This window comes from Eupeodes corollae, chromosome 1 (genome assembly GCF_945859685.1).
Source record: "Eupeodes corollae chromosome 1, idEupCoro1.1, whole genome shotgun sequence".
Classification (NCBI taxonomy): Eukaryota; Metazoa; Arthropoda; class Insecta; order Diptera; family Syrphidae; genus Eupeodes; species Eupeodes corollae.
The window spans coordinates 167,492,102-167,508,755 of NC_079147.1; the positions used below are offsets into that span (position 1 = coordinate 167,492,102).

Consider the following 16,654-nt stretch of genomic DNA (forward strand, 5'->3'; position numbering starts at 1 on the left):
TTAACTTCCCATAGGAAGTTATTCTAATCGGTTCAAACTGTCGAATTGAAAATGTTTACATTTCTCGAATTACCAAGGTCCCTAGATTCTAAATAAAAGATTTTTAAAGAGATGTAGGTACGTGCGTTCGTTCGTCCTTACATTCGGAAAGCTTTTCTTGTCGTCGATATCTCAAGAACCAGTATGAAAATCGACTTAGCATACATTTTATTATACAGATAGTAATGCAGAATGATGCTTACAAGACTATCAAAAAATTGAGTAGGTAATTAACAAAAATTATCTCAAAAACACTATAGAATTTGAATACCAAAACATACCAAAACAACAAAAAACTGATATGTGTGATTTATTTCCAGGTAGAATATTCTTCGCTGATATCCAAGTGAAAATTTTGACAATCCGTTCACTTTCCAGCTGCAAATCAACTAATTAAATTCCTTTTGTGAGACATGGGGCTTACATGTAAATACAAACCAGACTAAAACAATGATTTTTAAAGCACGTCAAAGAATTACACTTCCCGAAGAGAATTGGTCTCCTAAAATGTCTGTATTGAGGTAGTGCAAAAGTTTAAATACCAGGGATTTTTGCTTATGCATAATTAAACTTTTCGAAGCTCGCCAACAAAAATCCAAAGCAAATAAAGCCTTAAGTTTGATGTGGCCAAGATTTTTTGGAAATCCAAAAATTGGTCTTGTGTCCAAATACCACATGTTTTAAGCGACTGTCAACACATGGTTAGGCTATGGGGCACAGATTTTCTGTTACTTACCTCTTGAGGAGTTTGAAGCATTTCAAAGGCATATTTTCAAACGCTTATTTAAATTACCAAACTGAACACCGAATAATGCTATCTGTGTGGAATCTAGCATAACACCAATATATACTCACAACCTAAAATTTAACTACGACTACATAACAAGAGTGATGGAAGAAGTTTTCACAGATCGTTTACGGTAAGACTACTTTAACCTCTGCCTCTCCTTCCAATCTGTCCTTCCTTCAGCTAGCCATCTCTCATTAAGCTAACCTAAAATTATTAGAGTCTAATGCGGATGAATTTAATCTTATGTTTTCCAATGTTACTGCTAAAATTGACGAAAGAAATTTCAATCAGCATCTTTCCAGAGCAACCCTGACAACATCCAGGAGTTGACGTCTTGAAACTCAAATTTATCCTTCATTGTGCTGATCTACCTATAATCTGCACTTTATTTAACAGAAGGAATATGTATATCACTTCATTGCGATGATGTCAGAAAACAAAAGTAGAGTACGAAGCTCCAGGAAGCTGTTAAATGTCATGTTGAAAAGCTTAACTCAAAACGCTGAAACATGCTCATATCTTCGTAAACCATAGATATAACGAACTGCGCTGTTGAAAGCTACATTTAATTTACACTTGCTTTCAAAATCTCACGAACTATATATTTCACACCCATAAATAAGAATTGGCACTATTAATGTTTTCACCAGCATAATTCAAGTTTTGATAGGGGTAAAAGATTGAGAGGTAAAACACCATACGTTTTTCCTATGACTGAATTTATATGATTATCCCACGTCAAGCAGCGATTAAAAACAATACCTAGATTCCTAGCTGTCTCAGAGTATTGGAGTATTGTTAAGGAATACCAATGGAAAGTAGGATAAGTCTAATGGTTTCCGTGAAATAACGAAACAGTTTGATTTCAAAGGGTTTAATAGGAAGCCATGAGATTGAGACCAACGTGAAATACGTTTATGCAAGCTACATGATGTTCAATGAGACCGACTCTGCAACTTAGGTACAACTGCACATCGTCAGCGTACATACAGATTTTACAGTACTTTATAATACTAGAAAGTGCGTTAATGTACAATGAAAACAAGAGTGGACCCAAAATTGACCCTTGTGGAACTCCCCTAGGAATTGACAAAAACTCAGATAAATTGTTATTTACATACATATATCAACTGTTTGTTTTCTTCCACTCAAGTAAGATTTGATTTAATCTACAGCATTGGATGAGAAACTAAACAAAGTTTGTTGCACAGAACAGAGAGGTCTACGGAATCGAATGCCTTGGAAAAGTCTAGTAAAACTAGAAACGAGATTTTGTCTTCATTCATCGATTGTCGCAAATCTGCTGTCACATTTATGAGCGAGGTAATACAGCCAAACCAAATTGGTTTGGCGTTAATAGATTCGACTTAAATACGCATTTATTTGTCTTTGTACCAATTTTTGAGATGTAAGGCAAAATGGACATGGGCCTAAAATCATCCATTTTTGAATTTTTTGGGATAGGGATGACTTTTGCAAGTTTTCATTAAGGAGGATATTCACTTGTTGTAAGAATGTAATTAAAAATATGAGTTATGTATGGTAAGAGAATCGGCAAAATAACTTTTAAAAATATGGGATGAATCTCATAAACGCCATAAGCATTAGATTTTAAAGATAAAAGGCTCTCTACTATATTTGTGCCGTTTATGGTGGTGAAACCAAAACTTAATGTTGGGGTTATGGCCCTCTCGCCCAGTCTTACATCGTTAGAGTTTTCAACGTTGATGGAAACGGGTATGGATGGTAACGAAACAAATTTACGATTTAAGTCGTTGCCATCGATATTGTCAACGGCGTCACCTTTAAGTTTACCAATGCCTATTTCTCTTAAATTCTTCTACAACTGACGCTTGTTCAAAGATGAACCTACACGTGTAGAAAAAACCGTGGCTTTAGCAGCTTTTATCTCTTGTACTACTTTATTCCTTAGGGAGCAGTACACTTGTCTTAGTTCAAGTAGTCTATATCGTTTCCATCATTTATAAGCTTCATCACGTTTCTGTATAAGAAATCGTATTTTGGAAGTGAGCCAAGAAGGCCTATGAACGTCAGTGTTTACTGTTTTTAAAGGAACATGAGCATCGTACAAGATTTTAAGATTTTCGTTAAGGAATTGTACTTGTTCCGTTGTTGAATGCATATTATACAAAGCTTCCCAATTAACATTTCTAGCTTGGTGTTCCAATGCATTTAAATTAATATTTCTTAAGTCCCTGTACTGGAATGTTATTAAATATGAAGAAATATGAAAATCGAATGCAAGAAATATCGGGTCATGTCTTAAAAAACCTGGTGCAGAAAGTTGGTCATAAAGTGCAACTTTTTGAATATCACTTCCCCAGAACAGATCGAGCAAAGTTGAACTGCTTCCTGAGAAATGTGTTGGCATGGTAGTATTTACTGATTGCAAACCAAAAATACTCAACCCTTCAGGAAGACTAGTATCAACTAAAATATTACTGTTAACATCAGAGCAGGTAAGGGAAACTTCTTCCAAGAGGCTTATTAAAGGCAAAAAGCTAATGCTATTTTTGGTCTGTATACTACTCCGAAAAGAAGTTTGTTTTCAGAGCCTATCAAGTCTACGAACATATATTCAATTTTATTGTCGGAAGCGGAAACACAGTGCAACCTACATTTAATAATGTTCTTTACAAAAATTGCCACCCCTCCACCTCGACCCAATCTCGAAAAACTTTATATGCCTTCAGTGAACACATTTGATCATTAACATTGCACGAGAACCATAAATTCCACACCGGATTCCTCGAATAGAACCCGAAACTCATCGATCTTGGACAGTAAGCTTTGCGCATTAATGTGGCAAACCCTAAGCCCATTTTTTCGCCCACTCAAAACCCTCACCATCGTCCTTAACTCGCTCATTATTGGGTAAAACTATAATTTCAATTGTTTAATTGAAATATTTATAATTTTCTTCTTATTTTTTTTATTGTTTATTTTATTTTTATATTTTTTGTCTTATTTTTTTTGTAAAAATGTTTTGGAATAAATTCAATGTCTGCAAGCAGTCTATTAGAACAGCTGTGTCGCTGAGATGACGTTCTATATAAACAGCTCCTCGAATCGTGTATGCAGCGGCCAGTTGTTTACTTTTTTTTAGTGTAAGCGCTTTTTGAAATAAGAATTTGTTGTTTTGCGATAAGCTCTCTCGCATATAGATTTGAGATTTGCTGTTAAGTCCCACCCTCTCCAAGGAAAGTTGTCAGTTGTTTTTCTTTTTATAATTTGCAATTGATTTCAGCACATAGTTCTTGTCGTATGGTGAATTTTGAAGCACAAAAACACACTTCACGAAATACTAAATAGGGTGTTTGGATAATTCACAATACAAGTGTTTTGTTGGGAAATCTATCCATAGTGAAGTAGGATTTTACACGAATAACAAAAACAATATCCATAGTGAGAATAACACCGATAAAAGTTCGTGTAGAATCTCACTATGGATAGGTTTTTGACATTTATACGAGTCTCGAATGGATCTTATGTGATTTCGTTTTCAAATGTTGGTACGATTGATATTGCATTTGTATCTCGATGGCTGTGTTGGAAGAGTAGTTGTGCATAGTTGGAATCATGTGTGTTTTCCATTGGGGAAAAAATCAATCTATTACTGTTGATATTATTTAGTTTTGTTAGTGAAAATGGACTAACTGGGCTTATTTTGCAAGAGAAAACAAAAGAAAAGATATTTATTTAACATTATGAACAAAAATTGTATTTATTATTTTATACAATTTGTCTAATTTAAAAAAAAAACTTACATGTTGTTTATTTGTTGTTGTATTTTACATTGCTTTGCAAGGTTTCAAGAGTATACCTCGTCGTCATTCTCAGAAAAGATAATTAAGTTTTGCTATGTTTCCACCAAAGGTTTATCTCAGTTTAGATTAGATAAATCTTTTTGATGTTTCCACCGCACAAGAAGATTTAAAAATGATTAAGTTTGACAACACTTTCTAAAATGCAAATGGTGTTTCGATGTTTCTTAAGAAGTGCAAGTGAGATAATTTGATTCGTGTTAAACAATGAAAAACTGAATATTTCAGCATCATATAAGAATATGCTACCTACTCCATGTGCAAAAATTTCACTTTTTTTTAATTTGATTAAAACAAAACTATATTTTTTGTACACAAACATGCAAATAAACAGACCATAACGCATTATTTGTAAAACCAACTCCTCCACACAGGTTTTTTTACACAAATTTTGACTCGAATCCGAACTCCGACGGGAATCGAGTCAAATTAAGCTCATTTCAACTCGATTCAGGTATATAAAGAATTGAGGCGATCTTCAAGCTCGCTTCAACACCACATGTTAATGTAGTAGTCTACGAACAAACCCCCTTCTTGAAGTTTGTATTTTATGTCAAATTTGTTTGGTTAAAACTTTGAAATCGACCGCCAAGTCAAGTGTGAATTGGAAAACACAAAGAAAACAGGAAAAAGGTAAATAAAAAACTAATTTTAGCTTATAAACTACATGATTAAATAATTAAATATTCTTTAGAAACAAAAAGAACTGGACGAAGGAGTCCACAGAAGCCCTTCTGGATTTTTATGCTGCCAGAGCTGATGAGTTCCAGCATAGCCGCAAAAAAAAAACTGGATATAAACATCTTTTAGAAGACATGCTATCCGCTGGCTATGCTGTAAGTATTTGGAGTACCTATACCTACCTACATACATAAAATTACACCGATAAAAGTTAAAGTAGAATCTCACTATGGATAGGTTTTTGACATTTATACGAGCCTCGAATGGATCTTATGTGATTTCGTTCTCAAATGTTGGTACGATTTATATTGATATTCAAATTTTGATGAATTTGAGTTTAACGTAGAAGTTTATTTCAGGATCTTTAACTTATTACTATGCTTACTTGATAGTGACGTCAAAGCCAGCGCTTATCTTATACAAGGCTGATTCTCCTGGAAATGAGAACTTTTATCCCGAACAGGGTTAAAAATGTCAGAACGCATGGTTCATTTCGAGTTTTAACGAGGTTATTAGGGCAAAAGTGTAGTACCCGTGGCATGATGGTTAGTGCGTTGGACTGTCATGCAAGGGGTCTTGGGTTCAATCCCTGCCTGTGCCAGCTTAATTAAAAAAAAAAATAATAATAATTTTCGCGGGTACTGCCTCTTGCGAGGAATTGATAAAAATCCTTCAAGAGTAATTCTTGTCATGAAAAAGTGCTTTCTCAAACTAGCCGTTCGGATTCGGGCTTAAATTGTAGGTCCCTTCCATTCCTGACAACAGTACTCGCACACAGGAATGGTTGAGAGTTGTAAGTCACTAGGCCCTGGTTCACAACGGACTGTTGCGCCACCCCATTTGATTTGATTTGATTTGATTAGGGCAAAATGAGTAAGTTTGTTGTTGTTGTTTTAATGCTAACCCAAGTGAGGAAAACCCGAAAAAGTTAAAGCAAGTCAGGAAGGCCTGCAATGCAAAAAAAAATGGTATATTGTCCCTGTATTTGGTCATCCGTAAAAATGTAATGGACACTCCATTTGACTTTTTTTTTTGCACTCGTACTGTGGCATTGTTCTGAAGATGTTTAATTCCTCGCTGACAAGACCACTGCTTGAGCTTTTTCATCTATGTCTTCCTCCTTATGTCTTGTTCCGAGCAGAAGTAAGCAGCATTTGTCCAGCCTATTTACAAAAAAGGCGAATCTTCCTCACCCTTCAATGACCGACCGATTGCACTTTAGTGCCTTCTTTCTGAGGTTATGGATATGGATAGGCTAATTAATTAGATTTTGTTTTTAATAAATATGATTTAAAATCATGAAATTTAAATTTGTATATAAAATCTGCAACGAGATGATTTTCCTTTAAGAAAGATTTGTATCCTTTTTTTTCTATGCCTGCGGGCTGGCATGCTAGTTTATGCACGTCCGTTAGCTCGCCGGAAACGGTGTAGGATCTTCCTCACGAGCATAAATCTCAGATCATTAAATTTAAACATATATCATGCCAAAATAAGATTTTATCAAAAAAAAAGAAAAGTAATAAATCGGACGGACATTACAACTAGAGGGTACCGCGGTGTTTTTCGGCTTGGCCTATCCCACGCTACCTTGGAAGTCGTCGGCCGTAGTTTGACTCCCCCTTTACTAAAGACTTGCCTCGTTTACCGCTCGCTTACCGAATTTTCACGTCACTGTCAGCATCCCCTGAAAATAAATGTAAACGTGCGAATACAAAGACTCTCAATACGTGTGAACATAATGGAGTCTAGCTCCGTTTCGTTAAATTTTGTTCAGTTTCGTTAACTTAAGCACACTTAAGCAAGAGCGATCCCAGTCGCTCGCAGCATAAGTAAAATCTGACATGTAGGTACGTGACCAAAATTGAATTATGGCTATGCAGTAATTTCGCAAACTTAAGTGAATTTTCGTTGTGGCTTTGACATAAGCTTATGTTTTATGAACGCGCTCAGTTCTCCGAAAATAACCGGTTGAAAGGAAGGAAGTTATCGATAAATTGATTAACAATTTTATAGAATGATTACTTATTCATCATAATATTGTTGCTAGGATTGTCAATAATTCTCTAACGATTTCTCTTCAAAAGATGAAAATTGCTGTCAACTTTGGCAAGCAAACCATTTAGACAAACATCAGCGACATCAGTCATTTGATGATATATCTTTAAATGGTTGGATTTGTCGAATTTCTGAGCGCTTTCCATTCTAAGTGGTCATCATGGATTTGGACAGAGTAAGACCACCGCACATTCGTAAAGAGAGAAAAGAAATCTAGCTGCAAGAAATTTGCAGGGTATACATTTTTATTTTTGTATTATTCAGATAAGTATTTTAAAAAATTTGTTTATTTAAGTTTAATTCGTATGTTATTTTTTCTTATTATATATTTAGGAAACAATCCAATCCAAAAAGGTTCGGATGCGAGGATTTCTACAGTAAGGTAAAGTTTTAAACATGGGTATGAATTTATTTCCTTTCTAAAGCTATTTTATTTAATCAGGTGTTCACAACAAACCATGAAAATGAAAATAGAAATAAAGTAGCATTGGGCTTATAAGAAGATGACCATTACACCTTGTCTTGACGCATATTTTCTCGAATAAATGGAGACTCCATATAATCCGAGCTACATAGAGCTACTGTGAATTATATAGTTTCTACAAGTCTTCAAAGAAGATAAATTGTAGTTTTGCTATTAGACTTTTGAAGATGAAATATTTGACTGTAAATAGTCGAATTGTATTTTCTGAACATCAGTTATTTTTAATAAATGTGATTTAAAATCATGAAATTGAAATTTGTATTTAAAATCATGAAAATTAAAATTAAAATAAAACAGATTAATTAATTAATCGTCTTTAAGTTTCTTTTATCACCCATTTTTACAGTTTATGCTCTAGAAAAATAGCCGCTTGCATCCCTCCCCTTAAATAGTTCAACGGTAATACTGCTGCTTCTAGGAATGCTCGTCAGTATACCCTCCACCCCAACTTCAGTCGTTCTGTCAAATACAGATTTTCGTTCCTTAGCTGTAGAGGAATGCCTTACCAGACTCAGCCTTTCCTAGTCATTCAATTCAACTCAAATTTAATGTGCACCTACACCTCCTTTCAAACCCTCCCTCCCTTTTCTAAAAAAAAAATAAAATAATAAAAAAATGTATTTCAAATCCGAATACTGAATTTGTAATGAGCGTATCGACTGATCACAACGAAGCAGGACAGTTCACCTCCGCCGGTTTACCTCTGCCAGTTTACCACCGCCAGTTTACCTCTGCCAGTTTACCTCCGCCGGTTTACCTCTGCCAGTTTACCTCTGGACAGTTTACCACCGCCAGTTTACCTCCGGACGGTTTACCTCCAGAGCAGATAAGGTAGTTTATTATTTTCAAAACTAGCATCGAATTGAAAACTTTTGGCATTTAATTTTGTGTTGTTCTTTATTTTTATTACTTATGAAATGAATTATGACACTTCCACAACACCATAACGTTTTTTTTCTAAAGCAAAATATTCATTTGATATTTAAGTAAGTTTTTGTGTTTTTTTTTTTTGAATATTTAACAGAATTCAATCTTTTTAATCAAACAAAGCTCAAATTTCTCTTTCTTCAATAGACAAAACGAGAAATTGACCATTAAAACATTCATGAGTTACAGTATTTAAAAATAAATAAACTCACGTCCGAATAACACTATAAAATAAAACACTAAGAAGCAGAAATATCAGCCTTTGCATTTATTAAGAAGCACCCTGTGAGCAAAATAAGCCACATTTCAAACTACCTTACCTGCTCTGGAGGTAAACCGTCCAGAGGTAAACCGGCGGTGGTAAACTGTCCAGAGGTAAACTGGCAGAGGTAAACCGGCGGAGGTAAACTGGCAGAGGTAAACTGGCGGTGGTAAACTGGCAGAGGTAAACCGGCGGAGGTAAACAGTCATGTACCGTGATCACAAATCGCAGTCAACTCAACTGTAGTTTCATGAAAATTAGCAAACAAAAATCAGAAGCAGAAGTCTTTTCCACAAATTCAAAAATCATTCCCAGTAAATTGAGAACATTTTCACAGGTTCCACCTTACCAAACATACGTTATAGATTCCAAGCCGGCATTGGGTGTGTTTGTAAGTGAACTGTCAAGAAGCTGTCATGGACATCTGTCACTACAGCTAAAAAATTGGAAGTTGCAGCAGGTGGCGATTGAAATTAAAATCAAAATATTAAAATTAATAATAAAACAATAACAACCTACATAATTTTGTGCAGTACTTAACAAAAAGCGATTATGTTATTCATGTTTGTTTTTAGAACTTGTTTAATAACATTAATATATTTAGATTAGTAGTGCTTCATAAAAAGTAGGGATGCACTGACCTAACTAGTTTGCATTCTTTAAGAAATGCAATAAGATGCCGCTTTTACCTAAAATACGGATTGAAGAACAGCCGAGTTGCTTCATTATTGATTCTGATGAGGAAACAGGATCAGAAGGTACACAAAGTGTGGAAAACAATGGAACCAACTATACATTCAACGATATGTGCGAAGATCTCTTAGTAGGTGTCCATAATCCTCTTAGTACCAAAGAGGTTGCAACAGAGAAGGCCACCAACAAGCTTGATGATGATAATAACTTGAGTTTAGGTGTGAATGGATCTAGATGTATCCAAGAGGAAGAAGAAGCAGGTTTCGATGATTTCGAGTTTGAATTTCAGTCTATCGACGAAGCTGAACAAACTGAACACATCTTGAAAGTCCGAGTGCATGCAAATTTTTGCATGCGCTGTGGAACTGGTTTTGTGCAAAAGAAAAAACTCAACATGCACCTAGAGAAGAACGAGTGCACTGCAAATACCTGTGGAAGTGAAACCCCACTTACATGTAGCATTTGTGGTCGGGGCTTTTTTCGTCGTAATTGTTTGCGCCACCATTTCATGCTTCACGCCCAAACAAAACCTTTTAAGTGTAAAAAATGCTCCCGTTCTTTTACCACTCAAAGGGATCTTTACAAACATTACCGAAAGCACAAGGACTATAGACCATTTATCTGTGAGCTTTGTCCTAAGGCATACCAATTACCGAAACACCTGGCAGCCCACCGACGACGAGATCATGCCCGCGAACGTCCTTATGTTTGTCGTGTATGTCCGAAAAGATTCAATAAGCCTAGGAATTTAATCGCTCACAAAAAGAAACATGCTTCCAAAAAACCCTTTAAATGCAAGTTCTGCAAACTAAGATACGCACAAAATAGCATTCGTAATATACACATGAGAACCCATACCAATTCTGGGGAGTTGAGATTTCTCTGTGAAATTTGCGGATTAACTCATATTCGCTGGATAAAACTTATTCCAGCCTTAGAAAGAAGACAAAGTGATGATAGCATCATCTGTCTTGAGGAAGATGAGTTTGAAAAAGCCAAAGAAAAACCGCGGCAGCAAGGTGGAATTATTCGACGGATGCAATCCTCTGAGTCGTCTGACAGTGTAGAGATAGTAGAGGACCCTCTACAATTCACCATTGATTTGGTTGACGAATAAAATGAAAAAATGGGATGTGTCATAACATAAATGATCAAAATTTTTGTCTTGTATATATTTATAATAATTATAATTTGAAAATGTTGCTTTAACATAAATTTCTTTTTACTATAGGTATTAATAAATGTAAAATTATGACAAAAAAAACACTTATTTGTTTGTATTTCCTAAATTTTGGCTATGCTATTTAATAAAAATGGGAAGTGCTTATTTAAACATCACTATTATTAGTCTCTCTTTTCTGTTGAATTTTCTTTTGATGACAAGAAAGGAAGAATGTGATTAAATTATGAGTTTTTCCAGATTAAAAAGTCGGTTTGCTTGGAAAGATAATTAGGAACGACTGCAATTTTGTTAATTATATGCAAACATAGCCACTAGATTTTAATAAAATAATGCTTTTAATGTTTACACCGAGACGGAAGCCTTGAAACCCGCAAGGACAAGAGAGAAATAGAAAAAGAACTCAGAGAGAAGATCATCTCATAGCCCGACAGGGTAGGTTCATTCATTTTGTCGCCAGTCAAGCAATTCGTGATGCCATTTCATCCCAATTAAGCCATGAAATAAGATAGATAGATAGATAAGTTCTTTATTTTTTCAATTTTCTTATAAGTACAATATTTCATAATAAAAGATATCCAAAGCATGGCTTTATAAGCCGTCTGCCAGGAAAAAAAAACTAATTAAATAAACAAACAAAAAAAAAGTACAATTTGAGCAAAAAGAGAGAATATTTCACAAAATAAGTTTCATAGCTAAAAAAAGAAAATGTAATTGTAAATATAAATATACCTAAATATTAAAGAAAACAATTTTTTTAAATTATTATTTTCATAATGTGACTTTTAGTTTAGTCAAAAACAAAGAAAACATTGAACCATATGGAATAATGTTCACCATTAAAGTATATTTTGATATATATATAGTATAAAAAGCAATAACAGGTATCGCTGGCAAAACCACTGCGTAAGCTTTTTCATCTGTCCTACTCCTCAGGTCTCCTTCCGAGCGGATGGAAAACTGCATTTGTCCAGCTCATTCTCAAGAAAGGCGAATCTTCCTCACCCTCTAATTACCGACCGATTGCACTTACGTCCCTCCTTTCAAGGTCATGGAAACGCTGATTAATTATCAGCTCGAGAAATATCTGGAAGATCGAAAGCTTTTTAATGACCGACAATACGGCTTTCGTAGCAATAGGTCCACTGGTGATCTCATGGTTCATCTCACCGAATAGTGGAACAAATCTTTACATAGTTTTGGAGAAAATAAGATTATTGCACTAGATATTTCAAAAGCATTTGATAGGGTTTGGCATCAGGCTCTCTTATCGAAAATGCGTGCTTTCGGTTTTCATGAATCCCTCCTTCATTGGATTAGTATTTACCTTTCGAATCGTTCAATACAAGTTGTATTGGATGGATTCAAGTCTGAAAACCACAAAATAAATGCTGGTGTGCCCCAGGGCTCTGTTCTATCTCCAACACTCTTTCTCATTTTTATTAATGATCTCCTGTCTGCAACATCTAATCCAATACATTGTTTCGCTGACGATAGTACTCTTAGCTTTTCATATTCGTTTTCAGATTCACACCCCTCTTCTTCGGATGTGGAACTGCAATGACAAAATATGATAAGCTCATTAAATTCCGACCTAAACAGCATTGTACAATGGGAAATAAGAAACCGCGTGGAATTTAATGCTTCGAAAACGCAATGCTGTCTTGTATCGTTAAAGCGAAATATACCCCCCCTGCCATTATCCATAAATGGCACTTGCATCGAGGAAACTGAACATCTTGATATTCTCGGTATTTGTATCACCAACCACCTTTTGTGGAACGATCACATTCGCGATGTCGCCAAAAATGCCGCAAGACGTTTAAGTTTTCTAAGGCGATGCAAGAAGTTTTTCTCCCCCTCTGATCTGGCTGTTATTTACAAGACTTATATACGTCCAATACTTGAGTATAACTCCCATATCTGGGCTGGTGCTCCTGCAACTTACTTAAGCCTCTTAGACAGTATTGAACGTAGAGCATTTAGACTGATTGGTGATATTACCATCATAAGATCATTTACGTCACTTGAACATCGTCGAAATGTTTCTTGTCTCACCCTCTTTTACCGTTATTTTAATGGTTTATGCTCTAGAGAAATAGCCAGCTGAATTCCTCCCCTTAAACAGTTCAACCGTAATACTCGCGCTTCTAGGAATGCTCATCAATATGCACTCGAGCCCAACTTCAGTCGTACTGTTAAGTACAGAGATTCCTTGCCACACTCTGTCTTTTCCAGCTATTGCAATATTCTGGAATTCAAAACCAGTGCGCTTATTATAAAAAAAAATGTATATGTTTAATAAAAAATGTGACTTTTAGTTTAATCAAAACAAAAAAATTAAGGAAAAAAAGAAAAATATTGGTAATGGGCTTTTAGTTTAGCTAAAACAGATAATGGTTTGTAAGTGAGAAAAAAGCAAAAAATGGTAAAAGAACTGCATATTTCTCAAGTTTTTTTTTTAATTTAATTTTTGAATTTTAAGGACTTTTAATTTGGTTAAAAACGAAAAAAAGGAAAAGATACAATCACATTTACATCTTGTTTCGATATTTTCGTGCATGTGAGACATAGCGTATAAGAGGCTTCCAGCCACGATCTCCGTTTAGTACACTGACACATTCCTCTTGGGAAAGAAAAAATTAGAATAAAAGTAGAGCCTTCGGATTTCCTGTAATATTTTGACCAAGGTTGCAAAGGGAGCACACAGGGTTTAAGTCTGTTCTATGTGGTCAATAATTCAAATCGAGCATTTCCGTTCTTATCTTGAAGATCAAGCTCATTTCAGAAACTGTAAACTCTTCTCTAAAATAGTTTCTTTCACCAAGTTTCAGATTAAGTTGTCTGTATATATTCCTGGATGTTGATGCAGTCCCTCTCGCAACACAAAGCCTATACATCGAGTCATCTATAACGGAGATACATTCATATAGTGCATTTTTTATTGCTTCCACATTGTCCACTGGCAATGATATTGAAAGGCTATGTGCTACAGCAAGATCATACCAATTTTTGACCGGACTATATCCACAACTAAAACAAATTTTAAGGAGTCTTTTTTGCAAGTTTTGGTCAGATCGCTTCATAACTCTGATCATAAAATCGGCGTTAGCCTTTAAGTTAATTCATTTAATGCTTACTAGCAGAATAATTAACTCAAAACTGGGCAACTCTTCTTGCAGACGATTCGTTATTAGAGGGACACCCCAAGGTGGTGTTCTATCCCCTCTCCTCTGGAACCTAGTGGTGAAAGAAATCCTAACTAGTCTGGATGCGGAGGGTTTCAGAGTGATAGCCTATGCCGACGACGCAACGTTGCTATAGCAGTTTCAGGAAAGCATCTTAATATCCTAAAAGAACTCTTACAAAATGCCTTAGACAGACTAACACTTTGGGCTGGTCGGTGTAGACTGGGTGTTAACCCACACCAAACCGATCTGATCTTATTTTCGAGGAGACACAAAATTCCATTTGTCAACCCTCCTTATATTAAAGGAATCCAATTAAAATTCTCAGACGAGGCTAAATACCTAGGTCTTGTCTTCGACAAAAAACTAAATTGGAAACGCAACGTACATGAAAGAGTCAAAAAAGCTACTGTAGCTCTCTTTTCTTGCAAAAAAGCTATTGGTACTAAATAGGGTTTACAGCCCAGAATCACGCATTGGCTATACACATCGGTAATCAGACCGATTTTAACGTACGGTGTGGCAGTATGGTGGACTGCTTTAGAGAAAGGTATAAACAGGGATAAATTAAATAAAGTCCAACGTTCAGCTTGCCTATGTATAAGCGGATCGCTTCGCACGACCCCGTCTGCAGCACTGGACACCTTGCTCTACCTTACACCTTTTGACATATTTAGTAAACAAATAGCTGCAAGCTCTGCTATTCGCCTCAATGCTTCGTCGCAGTGGACTAACAACAACATTGGCCACACCGTAATTCTAAGGTACTTAGAATCAATTCCAAAGCACACAGACTACACCATCCTCCAACTACAATTCGACAGGAATTTCCAGATTTCTTTACCTACCAGATCTTTTTGGGAGGATAGGACATTCTTAGAAGATGAGTCAATCCACTTTTACACAGATGGCTCAAAGACCAAAGAAGGGGTTGGTGGTGGTGTGTACTCTGAACGACTGAAATTAAGTCTCTCATTCCGCCTTCCCAATCATTGTAGCGTGTTCCAGGCGGAACTTTTGGCGATTAAGGAAGTCTTGTCTTGGCTCAAAGAAAACGTGATATCCGTATTTTCTCTGACAGCCAGGCCGCTATCAAATCTCTGGACTCTGTCTCTACAAACTCTATAACAGTCCATAACTGTCGATCATCTCTAATAGATGGTGCAACAGTTTAATATTCACCTTTGCTGGGTGCCGGGCCATAGAGACATTCCAGGTAACTGTAAGGCAGATGAACTTGCCAGGAACGGTACAGTACAGCCCATCCTACCACGTTTGGCAAGTACTGGCATACCAATCGCTACTTGTAAACTGTTGCTAATGCAAGACGCTGCGAGGAGGCAAGCCACAAAAAACATCTGGCCAACACTGGATTTAAAACGTTCAAGGTGCTTGCTCTCTCTAAGCAGATCGCATATAAGCTCGATAATAGGTGTCATAACCGGACACTGTCTAATAGGAAAGCACGCCACGAGACTAGGCGTATTCTCAAATGACTTTGCAGAAGCTGTATGGACGAGGAAGAGGAAGAAACGGTTCTTCATCTTCTCTGCACATGCCCTGCTCTAGCTCGAAAACGCAAGAATTACCTTGGAGAATTTTTCTTTAACGATCTAAACGATCTAAATCATATCAGTATAATCAGCCTCTCACGTTTCGTAAGGGACTCTAGCTGGTTCCATTGAGCTTAGGAGGAAGCCTCAAGATTCATGTGGTATCACAATGGGCCATTAAACTTGCCAAAGTGTGTCCGTTTCCATCTTGGACAGCCACTATAACCTAACCTAACCTTTAAGTTTTTCAAGAAAATTTGAGGTAAGCCTGACTCTAGGTGGATAGCATAATTAGGAGTGTTAATAGGTAACCTAAAAATTCGCTTGAAAAAATACCTCTGTATATTTTCCATTTCCTCCAACTGTTCGAAACCATATACTTCATTACCAAAGCAAAAACAAGTATTCACGGTGGCATTGAAGACTTTGAATTTTGAGATTGGATCTACGAGTTTATTTGCGAAGAACTGGGACCACATTGTATTTATTGCAATTTTGTTGTTTTCTCTTTTATAAAGATTTGAATGTTAAGATTATATCTCATTGTATACCCAAGATACTTAAATTCATTTACGACCTCAATTATCTCATCTGAAAATATTATTTTGGATTTGGTGGTATTTATTCTAAGATCCCATAGATCACAAAACTTGTTTGAGCTGTAGAGTAAGCGGACTGTCTGATAAAATCACTAGATCGTCAGCATAAAATAAGACTTTAAGTGTAATATCCCCGAACTGAACTCCCCCAGGTATACTGTTTTCGACATCGTTCATATACAGTGAAATCATGATAGGGCTTAGAACACATCCTTGAGGGACACATGCTTCACAACTAAATTCTCTAGATACTTTTAAACCATTCTGAACAGATGCCATCGTGTTTTCGAGAATTTTTTCGTAGACTCTGATAAATTTAGTAGATAGGCCAATTGCTGAGAGCTTATAGAGTAAG

The 16,654-nt window shown here is 36.0% G+C and overlaps 1 protein-coding gene across 1 annotated transcript; it reads left to right on the top strand.

Annotated features, from left to right (window-relative positions):
* Positions 1-9,762: 9,762 nt before the first annotated feature.
* On the top strand, positions 9,763-10,896 carry LOC129946798 (zinc finger protein 133-like). Its single transcript, XM_056057134.1, has one exon. The coding sequence runs from the start codon at positions 9,763-9,765 to the stop codon at positions 10,894-10,896; it is 1,134 nt and encodes a 377-aa protein (XP_055913109.1).
* The last annotated feature ends 5,758 nt before the right edge of the window (positions 10,897-16,654 follow it).